This window comes from Triturus cristatus, chromosome 6 (genome assembly GCF_964204655.1).
Source record: "Triturus cristatus chromosome 6, aTriCri1.1, whole genome shotgun sequence".
NCBI classification, from domain to species: domain Eukaryota; kingdom Metazoa; phylum Chordata; class Amphibia; order Caudata; family Salamandridae; genus Triturus; species Triturus cristatus.
The window spans coordinates 1,332,504,414-1,332,525,258 of NC_140589.1; the positions used below are offsets into that span (position 1 = coordinate 1,332,504,414).

A 20,845-nucleotide genomic window follows, 5' to 3' on the forward strand; every position below is an offset into this window, starting at 1 on the left:
AGCGCCACCATGTGGCAGACTGTCATAGGTACTGGTGCTCACAACTAAGTGCCAGTGCCGAGCACTGAAACTACTGGCTCAAATTAAGCACTGGTTCTTTAAGGTCCTTCTGCTTGCACGTGGCATTTCATTAATTCATTATAGTTCACTTTATCACTAGTTTGTTCTGACATCTCCTGATGACATTAGGTTAGATGCTTAATATTTCTGTGTTCTGAGTTGCTGAAATTTGGATTTGCTCACACCATGATGAACCTGCACTTTCAATGCTAGTCCATGAAAACATTTTCTATATAAACCTTTCAATTTGGAGGTGAGCCTACTCTTCTATAATGGCTTTCCCATTCTGCTAGGTATGCTGTCGAATTTCTTACTGATTTTGCTGCACATTTGGGACTTCACATTTCCTTTGGTTTAGTCATTTTCCTATACTGGTGTCCTTTATGCCATTTGATTCCCTATGATACCTAGCAATTTCTGCATTTAATTATACGGTATTGTACTTTGTATGTTTGTAATAAATCTTTTTGAATTCTTCATTCTGTCCTAGAACTCACATATTGCATCAGTCATTCCTTAATTGACTGTATTTTACATACGCTAATTTGCACCTTATCTTAGAACACATTGCCTCAGGAAATTAAGGTTTAACAATGTCCTGATCCTCCCTCGAGTGGGTGTGGGGTTGAGATGTCTTTTGCGGTGTAAGATTTTAGGATACCCACGCACACACAACTTTGGTTGCAGAGGATGGTTACGAGATAACAGGTGCCTTTATAGTCTCATTTTTCTCTTGTCCCTAGACTGGTTTTCTGCCTACATTCCCAAGTTTTGGAATTATTTTTGAGTTCTGACACTGCAGAGGCTGTTCCTGAGCAAAGGGCTGTGAGTATTAGTAGAGTGGAATGATTCCTAAGACTGCCAGTGTTCAGTGTACAAGTGATGCATTATGGAATGTGTAGTTGAGAGTATAGTTTATGTTGAATGATGGATTGTTACATTCCATATGAAATTTTTGGTTATTCTCTGTTGATTCTTGGTTCAATTGGTAGTTTGATTACAGTGATTCTGATGTATTTGTCTTATTTGTGTCAAAAAGGAATTGGTTTTAATATTTGGTAATTAAGTGATCAGATTCATGGATACAAGGAGGGCAAGTAATTCACAGAGGAATTACAAAATGTATTTGAGTGAGGCAGAAATAAAGGAAATGGGTCAGGTAACTTTATGAGCTAACAATAAAGTGTAAGCTGAGTGTACTAGAGATTTGACTAAATGCAAAGAGAAATGGAAAAAGAAAATTACCACTAAAAAGAAAAAGGTTGAGCTAGGAAACAAAGCAAAATAAATTGTAAGTGTTTCAGAATCAGAAACAGTGGCAGGGTTGTGTTTAAGGAAAGTGCACGGAGGGAATTATGTGCATGTCCTTTGCTCTTGAGATGATCTCTATGCCTTTACAATAAATTGACGAACCTGAGAAAGGAACCTGACATGTGGTGCAAAGAGGTTTATAGATTGGTGAAAATTTTAAAGATGCTTTGGGTTGATTTTAATATATTATTTGAGATTGTTGTTCCTACTGATTTGTGGACAGAGTTCAATGCTGCTTTTTCTTGGCTGACTGCCAAACCATGTAGGGTACCTCCCTACAATGCACCAACAGAGGTGGGCTATTGAGAAATACAGAGCAGTGCTAGAGTATCTGAAAATGAGAGTGCCAGAGAAGGGAGTGAACTGGACAAAGACAATGAGAGCTACACAAGAGCTGGACGAGTTGGTGCATACGTACTATGAAGGCTGAAGCAAATATAGCCAAGTTGAAGAGACTGAGAAAAAAGGAGTCAGTGGATTCATATCGTTTTTCATTTTTGGGTTGCTTCAGGGCTTAGTTCTAATATTCAACAGAGTGTAAAGTGTTGGCAGACTAAGAGTATTAATGAGATTTTCAAATATGCAAAATATTATAATGATTAGTGTGTCACAAACCAAAAAAATGTTAAGGAAAAGTTGATGGTTGTGTAAACGAAAGAGATTCCGAAAAACAATAGAAATCGGATGATAATTTCTGATTCAGATTTCATGCAGTCTGAAAATTCAGGAATAAATGAGGATGCAAGGTGCAGAATGGGAAATAAGATGACGCAGATTTGAGTCAAAGCGAATGTGAATAATTCTGAAGTGAATGCACTTACACATTTTCTGAAGACAAGCACTGCTTATCATTTCTGTGTTAAAATTGAACACTGGAAATGCAAGTGCAGACAGAATCTGGATTTAATCCAGAATGATTTTGTTTCCCAGATGAAGCGAAATACAAATTAGACACAGTCACAGTTTGTCTCTCCAGCCCAACCAACTCCTATACTGACTGTGCAAAATCAAGGGCAGTTCCATACTTATTCCCACAGCTCAAGTTTTGCAGCAAAACATGCGAATCAAAATGCTAAACAATCCAGGGTGCCAACAGAATCCATTGATTCTGAACAGTGAGTTTCCTCAGTTTTCATCAGAGACAAATTCACAATGGTGGTGTCTGAGGGGAGAGGAGGACACTTGCATAGTGCAGTCCTAGAGGTAAACCAAAGTGGTCCATATGTAGAAGGAGAGGTAAATGGCCACCCCGGATCATTCTTGATCGATACTGGTGCTATCCGCTCTACAGTTTATTCCTTGGAGGTTCCATATCTACAGGTCAAACCCAGTGCTGTATTTTCCAGAATTAGGCAGCACACACTTTAAAAGCAGAGGGAGTAAAGCCTGTAATGGAAAGAATATATAACAAGGTATTGCTCGGTGGTCCTTGCAAATTTCCTGTGATGGACATTAAAAAACTTAGAGGTAAGTGGAGGATAGTGCAGGACCTTTGCAAGATAAATTAAACTGCTGTTGCATGTTGTCTGGTGGTATCAAATCCAGCAGTAATACCGTTTCAGATTCCTGTAGATACAGAATGGTGTAGTCATTAACTTATGGCAAGTGTTTTCTTTCATTCCACTACATGAGGATAGTCAATATCTTTTCGCATTTTGGTTGCAAAAAAAAAGAGTTATTGTTTGAGTTCAAATCGCACAGGGGTGTGGTGAAAGTGTTTTTTCAATTTTTAGTTAGATCTAAAAGATTTTGAAAATTTGCAGCTGCCCTGTAACTCAGTCTTGGTCCAATACATTGATGACTTTTTAGTGGCATCAAGGACAAAAGAAGACTGCAACCTGGATACAATTACACAGAACCATCTTGCTGACAATGGCCATGAGGTCTCTCCCACAAAGATGCAGTACTGTAAAAGAGAAGTGATTTATCTTGGTCACCACATTGAAAAGGGGGCAATGAAGTCTCAAACAAACGCATTTCTGTAATCTTAATGATGAATCCTCCAACCTCCCGAAGGGAGTTGGGAATGTTTCTGAGAATAATAGGCTACTGTCATCAGTGGATTCCAAACGTTTCTTAGACTGCGAAAACTTTAATAAGGCTAACTTACAATGATATCAAGGATCTGGTACCATTTGATGATGAATATATGAAGGCCTTCCAAGAATTAGGAGAAAATATATGCAGTGCACCTGCCCTCAAAAGCCTGATTATAATAATAAATGTTTCCTTTTGTGTCATGAGACAAATGGGTGCTCACTTTCAATGATTACCCCAAAACCTAGAGGGGCAATGAGGCCTTCACTATGTTGGATTCAGTAGCTAGAGCCTTTCCTGGTTATATGAAGTAGGTTGCAGCTGTTTGCCTTGCAATTCAGAAAAGTGAATGAATTGTAATGGGTCATATACTAATTGTGTTTGTCCGTCATTCAATTGAAATTTTAGCTGTCTCGTACCAGAGCTCAGCAAATGACAAAAAGCTCCCTCACAAGATATGAGCAGATAATATTTCTGGCTTAAAACATTTCAATTAGAAGGTGCAATTCCTTAAACCCTGGAAAGCTGCTTCCTGTTTCAGACAGCAATGAAGATGGAGATGCAGAGGATCCAGTCCACGAATGTGTTAATATGACAGCATTGTGTAGCAAGCCAGGTCCAGAGATCAAAGATGTTCCTACTGAAATGGATTATCTGACCTTGTTTGTAGATGGTTTTTGTTTGAGAGACCATCAAGGAGCATTAAAAGCTGTTTATGCAGTTTGTTCCATTTCTGAAATCATTAAAGCACCATACGTGTCTGATATAACTTCAGCACCAGCGGCAGACTAGATTGCTCCGACAAGAGCTTCCTACCAATTAGATAAATTGAGCATGACAATTAATACAAACAGCTGGTATGAACTTGGAGTGGTACATAATTTTGGGCAGCTATAGTCAAAGTGGTTTTATGATATCCTCTGGTATTCTCATTAGGAATGGTTTCTAAATTCCCGATCTCTTGGAAGCAATGCAACAACCTAGAGAGACTGCAGTGGTCAAATGAATAGCCCGCAAGACTGGAGATGGCATAGTCACAATGAGTAACAAGGACACTGACTAAGTGGCAAAGTACTGTGCCCTTGAAAATGCAGCTGTGAAATGTAATAAACAAATCACAGTGTATGAACAGGAACAGAGTGAGAGAACTTTTGAAAATGCTAATTATGTATATTGTTTGTTGTTATATCCATTATAGACCACATTGAGTGAATTGAAAACCTCCAGGAGGAAGTAACAGAGGACTAGAACAAGAAATGGGAATTGATAGGTTTCACAAAAGACTTTAATGATTTATGGGTCACTCCTGAACATCGGTGCATACTTCGAGACTCCATTTTGTATCCATTGGCCCATTATTTGCATGGCGATACCCATGAACTTTCAGAAGTGTGGCAAAAGATTTGTGTCAGAGGTATGTTACTTGCCAGAGATATAATTTGGGGAAGAAGAAACTGGTGACCATGAGTCACATAAGCTCATCAGAATGTCCATTTACTAGACTTCAAGCACACTTTGTAGAAATGCCCATTTGTAATGGGCTCAAGTATATTCTTGCAGTTGTCTGCTTATTCTCAAAATGTGTAAAAGCTTATCCAACGTGGAGATGTTACAGCATGACAGTTGCCAAACTCTTGTTGACAGAATTAGTTCTGAAATTTGGCCTACCAATCTCTATTGAGACAGCTAATGAAACTTATTTTAAAAATGAGATCCACGATCTGTCTCATTAGAGATTTCTTCTGTACTGATGGCCTTTATGGCGATTGATATCCAATGCAACCTAGCAATTTCTGCATTTAATTATTCTGTATTGTACTTTGGATTTATATAATAAATCCTTTTGATTTCTTTATTCTGCCCTAGAACTAATTTATTGAGTCAGTCCCTTTTTAATTGATTGCATTTTTGATATGCTAATTTGCACCTTACTGTGGGGCACATTGCCTCATGAAATTGAGGTTTAACACCATTCCTGATCCACCCACCAGTGAGTGTCCTGTTGAGGTGTCTTTTTTGCCATTTTCCCCACCCCGATATCCAACTTCAAAACCTGCAGAGCAGATTTTGGACCTTATAACAAGGGGCTGGTTATATCAAGACTCCTATACTCAAACACATTCACACACTGATCGCAGTTACAAGTGGTGAAATTTTTTATTGCAACAGGTAATTACCAGGTATTATAAGATCACATCCTTCATTATATTTAATCAGGTCAAACCTGAATTCTGAACACCTCTGTGCCAGTTTTTTTATTTTCGGAAGTGATAACAACCGACAGGTCTTAAAATCAGGCCCATTATCTTCCTGCCAGGCTACCTATCTGATGGTCATCATTTTGATTTTATTACATAACCTGCTCTTTCCTTTCATCAAGAACAGTCCCTTTTATTCATTTCCGGTTCTTGTGCTGTAGCTAAAATACATTTCCAAGCTTTTTTTAGAGTCTCTAAAAACTTGTACTTATCCTGGTCTTCTGCATTCCATCATTCCAGATCTGTTGTTTTGTAAAGCTGGCCTTTTCTTTGTTTTTTGTATGGTTGCTTATTTCATTTCCTTTATCTTAGATATTATGTAGGGTCGATTTGCAGGAAGCGACCAACTGCCTGAATGTTCTTGTGCATGCTCCAATGCAAAATGTTTCAGGATGGTCTTCTTTTCTACAGTATCATCTATCCATCTTTTATTTTTTATCAAGTAGTCACATAAGCTTGATGTTGATTCTCCTAGACATAATTTAGAAATCATTGTTCTTCTGTTTGTTGGTATGTGTCTCCTGCTAAGAGTCCACTAGGTCTCCTTGTTTGCACATTGATTTAACTTGAAATGCGCATCATCTTTTCTTTCCATGCAATCTTATTTCCATTAACGTTTTATGTCTAATAACTGAAGACATGTTTCTGTAATGCTTTCCCTATTTCTTGCAAGAGTTGTTGAGACTGCCATTGACTGAGGAGAATTCTTTTCTCATTTTGTATTAACTCCATTATCTTCCTACATCTTTTCCTACATCCTCTCCCTTTCAAAATGTGTTTTACGTTTGTCTGGTGTTTATCTCAGAAATCTGTCTCATGTACAAACTGTTATTACAGTGTGTCAGTGGATTAACAAAAAATAATTCCCCTGGTAAAATGCATACAGTGGCCTCTATACTTTCACTTAGGCCTTCAGTTCACAACTATACACTGGCTGTTTGCCAGGTTCTAACACACTGAATGTTTCGAATCCCCCCGCTTCACAGTGACTGCGATAGTTATAACCCTGATAAAAGTTTTTGGGGCTGACAAACTTTTATCCCAACTTCCGTTGCGGCCCAGTTGATTGTTGTTCAGTTGAGTGATATTGGAATATCTCCTTCTTTTCCAGAAGTCTCCTCTCACTCTCAGGAAATGGCTTAAAGACTAGACACATCGAGGTCTTCCCAATATCCTGCCAGATTTTCCTACTCTGCAGCAGTTCTTGCCGTACTCCTCTCAAAGCTACTCGGTTGTGTATTATTAGGTGATCTCTGTCAGTTTTCTATATTGTATGGTATCTTTCACTATTTTGACTTGCTCTTTTTTGATTATGACCTATGAGTAGGTGGTTAATGTAAGCAGAATAGGATTCAGAAACAAGGAAAACCTACAGTACAACCCACTAAAGTAGTATACCACATACCCAGGGCTGGTAAATTAAATGCTACCAGTGGGCCTACAGCACCTATTTTGCCACCCACTTCTGGAGCCCTTTAAAACTAGTCTCGGACCTGTCATTGGAGCATGTGTGTAGTTTTTAATTGCCAATTCGACTTGACCAAGTGTTTAATACAGATAAGTCACTCCTAGGAAAGGGTCTAAAAAGGCCATAGGGGAGGATGCTTTGTATTAAAAAAAAGTTGGACATGTACATTTATGTTTTATTGTACTGGTACAAAAAACTCACAAATTCTTTATTCACTACGGCGAGGACTACCTCTCCCATATGATTTTTGGGTTATTTCATTGCAGCTATTAAATGATAACTTTTGTTTGGGCACAGGTAGAAATGCCCTGTTTGGTGTCTAAACAATTGTCATTTAAAATCCTATTTCATGGTAAAGTTGGATTTTAATTCACCATTCCTAAAAGGTCACTTTACGAAAGTTGGCATTTTCTTGTTCTAACCATTTGGGGCTAGCAGCCTGTATCCTGGGTTACCATGACTAGGTGTGACTTGCAGTTGGTTTTCATGTATTCCTACTAGACAGTCACACAAAGGGGGACTATTGATTGTCAGGATGGGCCGTCCTTGCAGGATGGAAGGGGCAGAGCTATGCCCATCCCCACTTACATTTCAGAGGAGCTGTCTCAGCGCAAACACAAAGAACTGCACATTAGATTAATGGGACTTTAGACCCAGTGGAGTCTGGGCAGGGAGGCAGGAAATTTCAGGGCCACCTGTGAGGGGAAAACTCCAGAAGTTTCTTCCACTTAAAAGATGGCACCAGATGTAAAAATAGGACCTTCATACCCATTCCTCAGTTCACTTCTGGACCTGGGCAAGAATCTCAGAGGGCTGACCTGCTGCCTGTGGCCTGTTATGTACTTCAGAGGACTGCCCTGCTGGCTGAATCCTGCCCATACCCTCAGAGAACTGTCCTCTGCTTGAGACCTGTTTTTCTACCTGAACCCCAAGCACAACATATTGAATCCAAAGGCTAGTTTGCTGGCCTCTTTTCTAGAGCTATCGGGACACAAAATGTTCCAACAACTTTTAAAGTGCACCTTGAACTAGCCTGAAGTGAGTCTTGACCATGTAAATGGTGAAAAGAAAATTTCTTGCTAAAAGTGTTCTGAGAACTGTGAATAGGACCTATCTGCTCACTGATCCACCCGAGGTTCACTGACGGACGGCCTGACTTCGCTGTAGCTCCCTCTACATTTCTCTCTGCAGCAGCAACTCCTATTCAGCCACTCTTCTTCAAAAAGACATCCGGCATTGTGGAGCCCTTGTCAGCTACAAGCTACAGCTTTGGCTGCTGGGGATTTTCAACTTCCAAAAGTGAGATGGCTGGCTGACTTGCCCTGCTAAAGTTAACCTTCTCTGACATTTTTCTTTGAAATTTTTTCTTAGTCCAAGATAAGCAGAGACCTGGCCAAATCCATTTTTTTTAATCTGAACTGCATTCCATTTCAGTCTGCCATAACTTTTGATTTTGCCCCAGTCTCAATTGACTAGATGTCTGTGGTTTGCGAATTGATCTTGTAGGTGCCAGATTGTACTTAAACCTTTCAAAATGCATGACTCTGGTTCTACTGATTGGATTTTTTTGTTTTGGTGTCAAATACTGTATTACATTTCCTTCTGTTTTTCTAAATTTGTGTAGTAGTTTTATTGTGTTGTGTGTTCACTTTATTGCAGTTTAAGACTCCATAAATACTTTACACATTGTCTCTAAGTTAAGCCTAACTGTTTTTGAGTCAAGCTACCAGAGGGTTAAGCAGCGGTTAATTTAGTGACTTTTTGAGGTTCACCCTGGCTAGGATTGTGGCTTTTGCTTGAGAAGGCCTCACACCGCCCTCAACCAACAACTCAATTTCTCACAATAACCTACTTATATTCATTATTAGTATTATATAAAACAGACAGGAAAAAAGAAAAGAGAAGGGTGCAGCGCTGATGCCAGGGGTCACAAAATCAGTGCCAGGGGTAACAAGAGGAAAGTCAGGGGCTGCAGTTAAAACTCCTAAATGGTGTCCATGAAAGATAAGAAACTGGAAGTAAGCACTTTGGTATCTATGTCATCAGATACTAGTTCAAGCAACTCAACATTTACCTGGTATTGCTTTGTTTTGTCCTGGTTGTTTTGAATTGCTTTAAAGAGCTCTTCACAGATAATTGGGATTATACCCCTGTTGGCACCATATCCAATCATAGAATAGCTCTTCCCGGAGCCGGTCTGCCCATAGGCCAAGAGAGTTGCATTATAGCCTTGCCAAGCATTGTTCAAAACCCCCTGTCCGAGGTCACAAAATACTCTTTTCTGCAGAGAGAAAGAAAACAGAAACTTGTCATTTAATCAAAAAAATTGACATTTTTGGTGTTTGAGATTTCAGTTGATATTTTCTGAATATTACAAAATGTTTTTTCTATTGTGCATAATGCCCTGAGAGGTGATGAATCATAGCCAGTGATCAGGCAAGTGTTTTGGGATTGTGTTGCAAGCACTGGATTAGTAATCTCCAAGGGACAGATGTATTAATGGATTTTGTGATTCCACCCCTGAGAATCACAAAAAAACAAAGGGCCCGATTCACAAAAGTTATCTGAGACAACATCCTAACTTTACGACTTTTGGTATTCACAAAGGGCATTTAGAAGTAGTAAAGTTAGGATTTTGTCTCAGTTAAACTTAAGTTTCGGTCTTAAATTAAACTAAAGCAACAGCTCTACCCTCTACAAACTCGTAACAGACCCCTTTCTGTCACCACCAAACCTATATTCAGCCATCTATCATTTCATTTACCAACACCTTGCTTCTCTTTTCACCAAAAAAACACAACCACACAACCCCGACACTACACTCTACCACACATATTAGCTCTTCAAGCGATCAAATCTACCACACATATTACCTCTTCAAGTGATCAAATCTAACACACACACACTTAACTATTATCCATTCCCTCTCACACCACATACACTCTTTTACAAAACACATCATCACCCCTCATTCTTTCAGCTTCCACTCACCAACAATACTTTACATACAAATACTTTTCTTAAACAATTACATCATCATCTCCTCTCACTAATCCTCAAAATCAAAACATAACACACTCACAAGCACAACAAAATACCACACACACACTACCTCATATTACTTTCCATCACAAACTAAAAACATACACCCTCCAGACTACACAAATAATACATACTCTAGACCCACTTTACTGCCAAGCTTTCTCTCTTACCCCACACCTAACACACATACAGCAACACAGCAACTCTCTTTAACCCGCCTCTCGTCCATTGGACAATTTAGAACCGTACAACATGACCCACATGCTGCACCACCACCCCTAACTCATACACCTTCCACCCTAAACAGACGCAAACAAAATAAACAACATGCCACTCTTCATAACTTCACATCTCCGTGTCTACTGCACAACAAGTTTACTCTACAAAAGAACACAGCTCACCAACTCACTCTCAACCACCATCTCCACCACCAACACACACATAAAAATGCCTTCTTAGCCTGCTGGACGAGAAATATGATACAGAAAAGCAACACTTTTTCTATCCTCATACAGCTAATACCAGCGCAAGTCCAAAAAATACTGCTCACTCTTCTACAAGTCACACCATCACCAAAACAGATTTTGGAAACTGCCTACTAATAAATGCTCGATCACTCTCTAAAAACAAACATCACATCTACGACCTTCTAACTGTCAAACAACCTGACTTAGTCTTCATAACAAGCCATGGTTGGGAGATGACATGGCTCCAGTGTTGCATGAAGCCGTTCCTCTAGGCTATCAAACAATCACACAAAATCGTATAGAGAAAAGAGGTGGTGGCCTAGCTGTTGTATTCAAGCAAACATTAAATATCACTAAACCTGACAACATCTGCATACAAGGTTGTAAGGCCCTCTTCACCAGATGCAACCGTACACCATTTTCCTCCTGTAACCTCCTACTCTTCTACAGACCTCCACCAAACAATGCAACATTCCCAGACACACTTCTAGATACAATTTCAAACCTGATTATACTACATTCCAACCTATGCATTCTTTGTGACCTAAACATTTGGTTTGACAAACCCAGTATGCCCCATCTGAAAACAATAATCACTGGCCTAGAAGCATTAAACCTACATCAGATCGTCCACAAATCCACACGCATCTCTGAAAACATCCAAGATGTAATTTTTGTAAATACAGAACTACTTACCTTTCAAAAGATTACTCCAGTCACATGGTCAGACCACCATTTGCCAAAGCAACACACCTAGAACCACCTTACATGCATCCACCTATTGTGGAACAAATTAAAATTTGAACACTTAGAAACACAACTAACATCCAAGACAGATCTAGGCACAATATATTCCGTTTAAAAACTGTACGAGTGGCTACAGGAAGCTTTCTATATATATTATTGCCACTCAGAACAATAAAACAGGACAAAAGAAAACAGGCACCTTGGAGAAATACAGAGCTAAAAGAGATAAAACAACAAATTAGAAAAATCTGTAACACACCTGGCTCAAAACAAACACCAAGAAAGACAAACTTCGCCTATAGAAAAGTAACAGATTATACAAGTCAGCAATCAAAAAAGCTAAAATACAGATACTATTCTGCCAGAATTCAAAATGCTAAATGTGCAAATAAAGAATTCTATAAAATTCTCAACAAATTTTGTAGACCAGTTGCTTAGAAGGAACTCATCCCATGACTTAAGAATTCACAAACAAACTGGCAAATCCTTATACAAACAAAGCAGACACGTGGACTACTATTTCAAACAAAGGAATACCACCAGCACGAACCTTTTTCCAAAAAACACTAAAAGAGTAGGCTAACCCAGCCTCTGCATTCCTTCCAACAAATATCACACAATGAATTTATGGATCTGGTCGAAGCAAGCAGGACTGCTGTCAGCTCTTCTAACCCATGTCCAACACAAACTTTCAAGAACATTCTGCTAACTACCTCTGCTGCAACACCAATAAGCAGAATCATCAACAATTCCTTAACTGCAGAAATATTTCCAGAAGATATAAAAAAAAATCATACATACGCCCATTACTAAAGAAAACAAACCTGGACCCGCTTAACCCCAACATCTATAGACCAATTACAAATGGACCTTGCTTGGCAAACTGATAGAAAGAGGAGCATTATGTCACAATTCATAGAAGATAATTCCATACTTTCAGACTTCCAAACAGGATTCTGTCCAGGAAGAAGCACAAATCTGACCTCATTGCCGCCTGGGATGACCTTCATAACACAGTTGAACAGAACGGGGTTCCTGCACTACTTCTCTTGGACCTCTCAGCTGCCTTTGACACAGTTGACTGTGACACTCTAATACAAAGACTCCACTAATCTGGCATAGATGGGACTGCTCTTGACTGGATCACATCCTATCTTCAAAACAGAACAAATGTCTTCCATACCCCCCTTTCTCTGCCAAACCGAAATCCAGGGCTCTATCATCTCACACATGCTCTCTACATGAAGTCATTACCAGCACTGATCAATGAATTTCACCTCACATGCTATAACTATGCAGATGACACACAAATAGTCCTTAAACTGGAAAGCTCCAAAACATTGGAAACTCACAAGTTTTCAGCTGCCTCAGAGCCGTTGATCAGTGGATGACATGGAGCCATCTCAAATTGAATGCTTCCAAAATGGAAATGCTCACATGTGGTAATTTTATGGAATCCAAGATTGTGGAGTCTTTGCAGTTATGTGTGGTGGTAGACAGTGTCAAATGAAGCTATTAAATCTAGAAGCAACAATGCAGCTACTCTGTTTTCGTCCACTGTGTTTTAGATCATTCCAGATGTATTTGATGGCTGATTCTGTGCCTCTGCCTGGTCTGAAACTGGACTGTTGGTCTGACATTAAATCATAATGTTGAGTAAAGTCAGAGACTTGAGCAAACACTGCTAGAGCTAAGGGCTGACGCCACATTAGTACATGCAATAATGGCACTCCCCAAGGATAACAAAGCTAGGGTCAGGTATGGACCGGGAGAGAGTGCACTGAAACCTTCCCAGTAGAAAACGGAGTTTGCCAGGTATGTTAGACTCTTTGCTCTTTAGTTTATATCTAAAAGATGTATTAAAATATCTGCTTAAAGATCACATCGACACCCTCATTTTAGCAGGGGAAAAGGTCCTAGTACTGCTGTTTGCAGATGACGCAGTTTTATTGGCATATACTGAAAATGCAGTCCACAATCTACTGAGGAGGTATGTCGAATATTGCCCAAAAAAAAGTATTTGACTATTAACGGCAGCAAGACAAAGAGCATGGTGTTGAGACTGCCTCCCAGTCTCAAGTGGAAGAATATGATATATGGTGAGCCAATAGTCTGTTAAGCAGTTAGAGTACCTGGGGGTACGGTTTACTGAGGACCTGAAATAGAACTTCAATGTACACAAGGTAACTGCAATCCTAAATGTAGTCATAAGGCGGGTGCTAAAAGTATCAGAACCATTCTGCAAATTTATAGGCAGAAGGCGGTAGCAACAGCACTTTGCGGGCCTAAGTCCTGGGGTATGGGATTTGATTCTGAAACACATTACAAGTGGCTAAGAATAATTTCCTCAGATCCTTGCTAAGACTGGGCTCTGTCACCCCTCTGTTAGCACTTTATAAAGAGCTTAGACACACACCAATAGCAGAAATAGCGGCTCGAAAATCAGTATTATACTAAATCAGAGCTGTGCTGAACCCTAAAGAAGCAGGCTATCTAAAGTCTTTGGGAGATGCCAATTATGCTGGTACCCACGGTAGAAATACTTGGTTGTTCCACGTAAAACACAAATTAGATGAATTGCGGTTGGGGTCACTCTGGACCGACCCGAGTAGCATAAAGCAGGACACAGTAAAAATTGTCAAGGAACGCTATTTTGAGACTAGGCAGGAGAGGATACTTTCCCTGGTTAATCCTGTGAGTCTGTTGGGGCACTATCTTAGCAATAATTAAGGTCCCATTGACATGGCATAGGGATTTGATTTACCGTGAACAAATACATACACTTTAAATGAAATTTAGATTGGGTATCTTGCCATCAAGAGAATACCCAGTTAAATGTTCAAGGCTTCTTACAAATGAGGAATCTTGTGACTCATTTTTTTTGAGGGGGGGGGGGTACAATCTGTTGCACTTTTTTTTCTGTTTTGCACTGAACATGTCTTAGCATGAAAAAGGTGACTTGTGCCTCTTTTTAGAAACTATGAGCTCAACTCTGTCGGAGCAGTATTAGCATTTTGTTTTAGAACAGATGATGAATGTATTTTTAGCTCAATTACCTCTTATTTATTGGCAGCTTGGCCATGTATGAGGGGCCTGTAATTGCCCAATGAATCTGACTAAACTCCAAAGGGCCTGTATACAATTAAGAACCTCATGGTGCTTTTGTGCTTCTTAAATTTGTATACCTGTACTCAAGGAGGATCTTGATTAGTAGTTGCAGCTTTCATGGACAGTACCATTTGTACACAGTAGCCCAACATCATTGCTACGAGATTGTTGTGTTATGGGGTTTTTATGTAACTTGGGGTGTACTGAAACACAACTGTTAGGCAGAATGATGATGTGGATAATATGGTGTTTATGCTCTTTGCTACTATCCTTTACTGTATACGCACCAGCACTTTATGGGAACGCTAACCTGCAGTTGCGGGTCTTTTGGGTGCTACTGTTTTTTTTGTGTATTCTGCAGTCTAATATGAGAGACAAGAGACTTATTTATGTGACTTTATGTATTTGTTGATTATTTATCAATATATATTTATTTATAAATGTATGGCAGAAAGTCAACACAATATCCAATAAACTTTGAAATACAAGTAAACATTGATCTCTCAAAATGCTTTCCTAAGAATGGTCCATTTGACATGGGCCTGCTGTTTGCTGAGTTGGATGGGTCGAACCTATTCTTGTTGAGGGGAAGTCTAATGTATGAGGCTTTCAGCTCATGTGGGAATGAACCTAATTTCAGCCACTTGAGGAGTAAACATCTGACTATCTTGCCACACAGGTTGAGAAAAGGATATCTTGAAAGAGTTTTGGTGGTATTGGATCTGAAAGTGACCCTGATGGACCGGCTGCAAATATAATATTGAGAAAATCTTTTTGTGACAGGGTATTGATAGTCTCTATTAGGACAGGGCCGTCCAGTATACCCCCAAGGAACTGGATAATGTAATCTGCAAAACTAATATGTTCCTGGAGGATTTATTTCCACTCAACTTAATCTTTATGCTTGTCAGGCAAATGATCAAATAACATCAGCGCAACATTCATGTATAGAAAATGAAGTAACGTTGAAAACACTAATACCTAGTTTTGTATGAAACCTCATTCCTTTAGTTTTTCATGAAAATCACATCACAGTAGCATCATATACATTATACACGATTATAGTCCAAATAGCATTTCGTGGCATAAAAGCAGTACAAATCCACACTGATGCCACCTTATGATCTTTGCATACACTTTCATAACGATTTGAGGATCTAAGAAAGCACTACAATCCTTCTAACTATATAGGTCCAAGACACACCATTCCCTGAGATATAAATAATAATGTTTCAGTTTTGAATGAGGGACCCAGAGCAGTGTTGTAAATGTTGCTAGAGAGGACAGTTGTTGCTGCTTTCTCTCATATGGCACAACAGGTGCACAAGACTATCCTCAGGACACAGTGCTGTGAGGGAATGAAGCTTATCGGTACTTGCTGACAAGTCAGGTATGTATATGAATTAAGGGCTCCACATATGCCCTATGCATCACAACGTTAAAGCAATATGTGGTTCGGGAACTCTAATTAGTATCAACGGCTACAATGGTCAAACACAGCTGATTCCGTAATGCGTGGGTATTGAAAGTATGCATTGATGGATGATTATTGTTGTCTCTTTCTATGATGACTTAATCATGTGTTGTTGTGCTTTTGTCTCCTTAAAAAAAATATATATTTATTGGATGGTAGCGGTATACAATTAGATAACAATCAGTAAGACATTTAGTGTGTGCCCCGTAGCCACCAATGAGAGGGGTGAAAGAAGAAGGGGCCAGTGTCCCCCAAGCCAAGACTGTGTGTGTGGGCATCCCCCACACCTCCAAAAATGTAAACTCTGCCAGACAAGCCCACAGCAGGTCTGTACGTTCCCAGTTCTATGGGATGACCGCTGGACCCATGCTTGGCCGCTGCTCCTTCAGGGTGGACACCCATCCGGGTCGGGTTCCAATGCTTATATTGTCATACCCCATCCGGTGATGTTGTTGGTGCATCCCACATGTCAGCGGAGTAGCCGCAGCATGTTATCCTCTGTTTGTTCTGCAGCGCACATCATTCTGCCATGCTGCGAGCAGTGGTGACGAGTCTGCCCTGCAGTGTATTGCTATGATCCACCTCACCAGTGCCAGTTCCACAAACCTACTTCCAGCTTTGCCCATTTTGGGACATGGCACCAGACCAAGTAGCCATGTTTTGGAGATATGGATGTGCTACCGTCCGTGTCTTGTGTAATATATGTGCACATTGCGATCCAAAATGGCTGCAGGACCCTCAAGATGTTGCTCAGGACCTTGCTCCAGTCCACCTCTGTTGGCACGATCTGAAAGCCCTGGCTCCAGCAATCCTTCAAGCCATTTAGCCCACCCATCACCTGGATCAGTGCCCCAATATACATTAGTGATCCTGTGGAGCGTGAGGCCCAATGTCAACAGTACCTGTAGTATCCGGTTCACGTCTGGCTGTTTGCTCTGGTCACCCCACGTCTCACTAATTGCCCCCATCAGCACTGAATGTGTCAAGAACTGTTCAGCTGAGATAGTATATATCTCTTGGAGCTCTTCAAATGAGGGGGCAGTCCTCTTTGAGAACAGCTAGCCCAAGTCAGTCCTACTTGGACTGAAGGGCCATCTGTTCCATCTTAGCGAAAGCTGGCAGGCACCACAAGGGCAAATCTGGCAAATATGCTATTCCTGCATGACAATGCTGCCTCTAACATGCCCAGCAATAACTAACCACTGTTCTCAAAAGTGGTGTGCGCTCAATCTCAAGGTCCACTCCCAGCATATCATTGAGTATACCCTCCCTTCTTTTGTGGGGCCATAGAGTGTCAATCTCAGGAGGCGAATCTGAGGCTCACCACATAATAAACCATTGTTGTTGGCACACCAGGTAACACAACTCATAATGTGGTGCTCCCAGGCCGCCTGCGGCCATTGGCAAATACAGTTTCTCCTAAAAAACACGGTGGTGCCCCATGGCGCCCCACGGCGCCCCACGGCGCCCCACGGCCCAGGTCTGTTCGGAGAGCCAGCTGTTTAGATCGGTAAACACTTTGCAGGGTAGTGTCAATGGAACGTTGGCAAACACATAAACTAGAAAAAAAATTCAGCAATTGTTTTTCTAAAGGTGAAAGGGGCAGTGTCTGCCAGAAGGCCAATTGCCCTGCGACTGCAACCGGCATGCCAATGGTCCCCTTGCTTTTGTTGGATTATTCGCACCACAGCCTGGCTCGTGTATCAGGACCAACCAACAGTCCAGCTCCAAACTCCATGCGATGGAGCACAGCAAAAAAGGTAGGCCTAGGAGATGATGTCAAAGGCCTTTTTCATATCAACCAAAATTGCCACTGGTTTACGAAACTACTCGGGCAGGCTATCTATAAGATGGAGTAGCCGCCATATGTTCGAGAACTTCCTCCTTCCCAGGATAAACCCACTCTGGTCTAGGTGGACCAATGCTGAAAAGTGAGGCTGGATGAGGTTCGCAATGATTTTCCCCAGGATCCTGCAACCCAGATTTAAGTGAGACAGGAGTCTGTATACACCTTGGTTCAGAAGTTCTGAGCCTCGGTCTGTATCATTACGATCAAGGCTTCTCGCAAGAAGTCTGACAGCTGTCCTGCCTCCGTGCCGCTGCATACATTGATGCCGGTGGTTTTATAAGGTTCTCCTGACAGTATCTATACAATTCTATGGGGAACCTGTCGCTACCGGGAGTCTTCCCCATCGCCAATTGTTTACTTGCAAGGGTTATTTCACCCGCCATGATGGGGCCTTCCATCTGTTGCTTATTCTCTGCAGGGAGGATGTCTAAAGATTTTTTGGCTTGTAAGGAGACCAGCTGAGCCATTCCTGCATCACATGACAGCCCCTACAGGGCCGCATAGTAGCCGGAGAACACCATCATGATATCCGCCTGTCTATATATGTGAGGAGCTAGGAATGGAGGAAGATTGGGATGGGTTGCTGGACCCTTTACAAGACCAGACTTAGCACAAAATGGTATGAGGATTTGGGTGAGGCTAGTAGACTAGACACCTTCCAAGATTCTGGCCTGCTTTCCACCCTACCATGGCTATGGAGGTGGGTGCTTCATAAGCTATAGAGGTGAGAAGGGATCCCTTTGGTGGAAGTCAAGATGAACATCTTGCAGTTGCGAGTCTCCTCCTCAGAGCCCCTCTTGCCTTTTTACTGAGGCCTTGACTGATGTCCTTCTGGGCACATGGTCAAAGCCCAGCACAGGATCTCCGGAGAACAGGAGAGTTGCTCGCAGCCATCGTCTTGCACCAGACAACCCGAAATTCCCCACTTACCACCCTACCCCAAGAGCTTGGTGATCCAGGCCTCTATCTCACATTCCCTTCCGCACCTCCGGAGAGGGAATCCAGGAGGCTGGATAGTTGGGGCAAGAAGACTTTCTCTTCCGCCAGCCTAGCATTGCAGTCAGTGAACACTGCAAGCCTATTCGGCCGCTATGCAGACTTCTTGAGGGAAACGGTTTTGTAGGAATCTCCCTTTGACGAAATAAGATGCTTGGACACAGGAATTCCATGAAACAAATGCAGGTTTAATCCAAGTAAGAGGACCCATCCAATCGCACATCCAACTCATCAGCAATACAGTTGTCTTCTCCCAACCGTCCCTGGTCCCAGAACCCACCTTCAAACCAACACATTCCTTAACCTAGGTAACAGCCTGAACATCCCTACATCATAATGACAAGCTAGAGAATCCAGATGACATATGCTAGACATTGCTATGACAACCAGGATCCCACACACCTCCCTCCGATAAAACAAAACAAAAAAAACCAAAAAGAACAGAAGAATACATATGTTTACAACAGCTACAAAACATATCCCACTAAGAATCCCAACACCTTAGGAAACGTAGTCTTTTAAGTAATCTGGTTTCCTTAGAACCCTAGAAGATTTGCGTGAGAACTCAGAAAAATCAATGTCCTTTCTTAAAGTTTTCTCTGAATTGACATACAAGTCTGAACACACACAAACTCTACCTAAGTTCCAAATTCTATGGTCATTAGTTCGAACAGCATTATTGAAAACCTTAACAACATGCAAACGTTTGGAGAAACTTACTTTAGAACCTGGAAGCCTTACAACAACAACATCTCCAACCTTGACTTTCGTATGCTTGGTGGATTTTCTCACATCAAAGTTTTCCTTCCTGTAACGACACTTGTTCTCCTCTCTTATTCTCCACACTTCACTGTTCTTTACAACAGAAGAACCACACACCGAGTTTCCCAACCGTCGAACCCAAGAAGGTTCAACCTGGGTGCAAGGATCCCTTCCCTTAAAAAGAACAAAAGGAGACTGACCCGTTGAACTGTGTGGGGTCATTATATACTCCTCTATTTTCTTTAAAACCTGTTCCTTCCAGTTTTTCCCAGAGCTTTTAGCTAAAGAGATCGTCTCCTTAATCACCCTATTAAACCTCTCCACCATCCCATTGGTTTCTGGATGGTATAATGAACATTTCTTGTGTATAATGCCTCTATCCTTAAGAAACTTTTCCATTTCTCTAGAAACCAGTTGAACCCCATTATCAGTTAGAATTGACTCAGGGAATCCCTCTCTACCCATGAGATTTTCAAGAAACCGAATCACATGGACAGTCTCTATCCCCGACGTGAACTGTATTTCAGGCCACCTTGAAAATAAGTCCAAGAACACAAAAATATAATTCTGTTGACCATTGAAATGAATAGGACCCACAATATCCAGAGCCACCTCCTTCCACGGACCACTAGGTAGCTCCCTTATAACCATGGGCTGAACTCTAACAACCTTTGACTTTCCACATGCAGCACACACCGAACAATCTCTAATAACTCTCTCAATGTGCAAATCCATACCAGGCCACCAATAAGAAGAGCTGAGACGCTCCTTGGTCCTAGACATGCCTGAATGCAACTCATGTGCCATATCAACCAACACTTTCCTTAATTCTAAAGGAGGTACCAACCGTGTGCCACGTAACAAAATACCATTAATCACACTCAATTCATCCTTCACACCCCAAAACTTCATAGCTTCGACTGACCCAGTTTTCTTTTTACACCACCCTCTCTGAATCAAATCCATCACTTCAGCTAGAACAGGATCCCGAGTTAAATTCTCCCGCCATTGAGCTTCATCAATAATCCCATCATTGACCAGACACACATGTGAATCTCCCTCAGCCCAATCATCAGTTTCTTCCTCATCACTACAACCATCAACCAGCCTAGAAAGAGCATTTGCCACTGTGTTCTCAACACCAGGAATGTACTTAATCTGAAAATCATACTCCTGAAGAGCTATGACCCACTTACTGATCCTCCCCGAAACTTGATCAATACCCTTCTTCTCAAAAATCTCACACAGTGGCTTATGATCCGATTT

General features: G+C 41.1%; 1 protein-coding gene across 1 annotated transcript in view; it reads right to left on the reverse strand.

Annotated features, from left to right (window-relative positions):
• The window catches only part of LOC146821397 (kinesin-like protein KIF28), a 777,435-nt gene that overhangs the window by 699,433 nt on the left and 57,157 nt on the right, over positions 1-20,845 (reverse strand). The window contains exon 3 of the mRNA XM_085609842.1: positions 9,209-9,415. Within this exon, the coding sequence (XP_085465968.1) occupies positions 9,209-9,415 (207 nt within the window). The remainder of the gene's footprint in view (positions 1-9,208; positions 9,416-20,845) is intronic.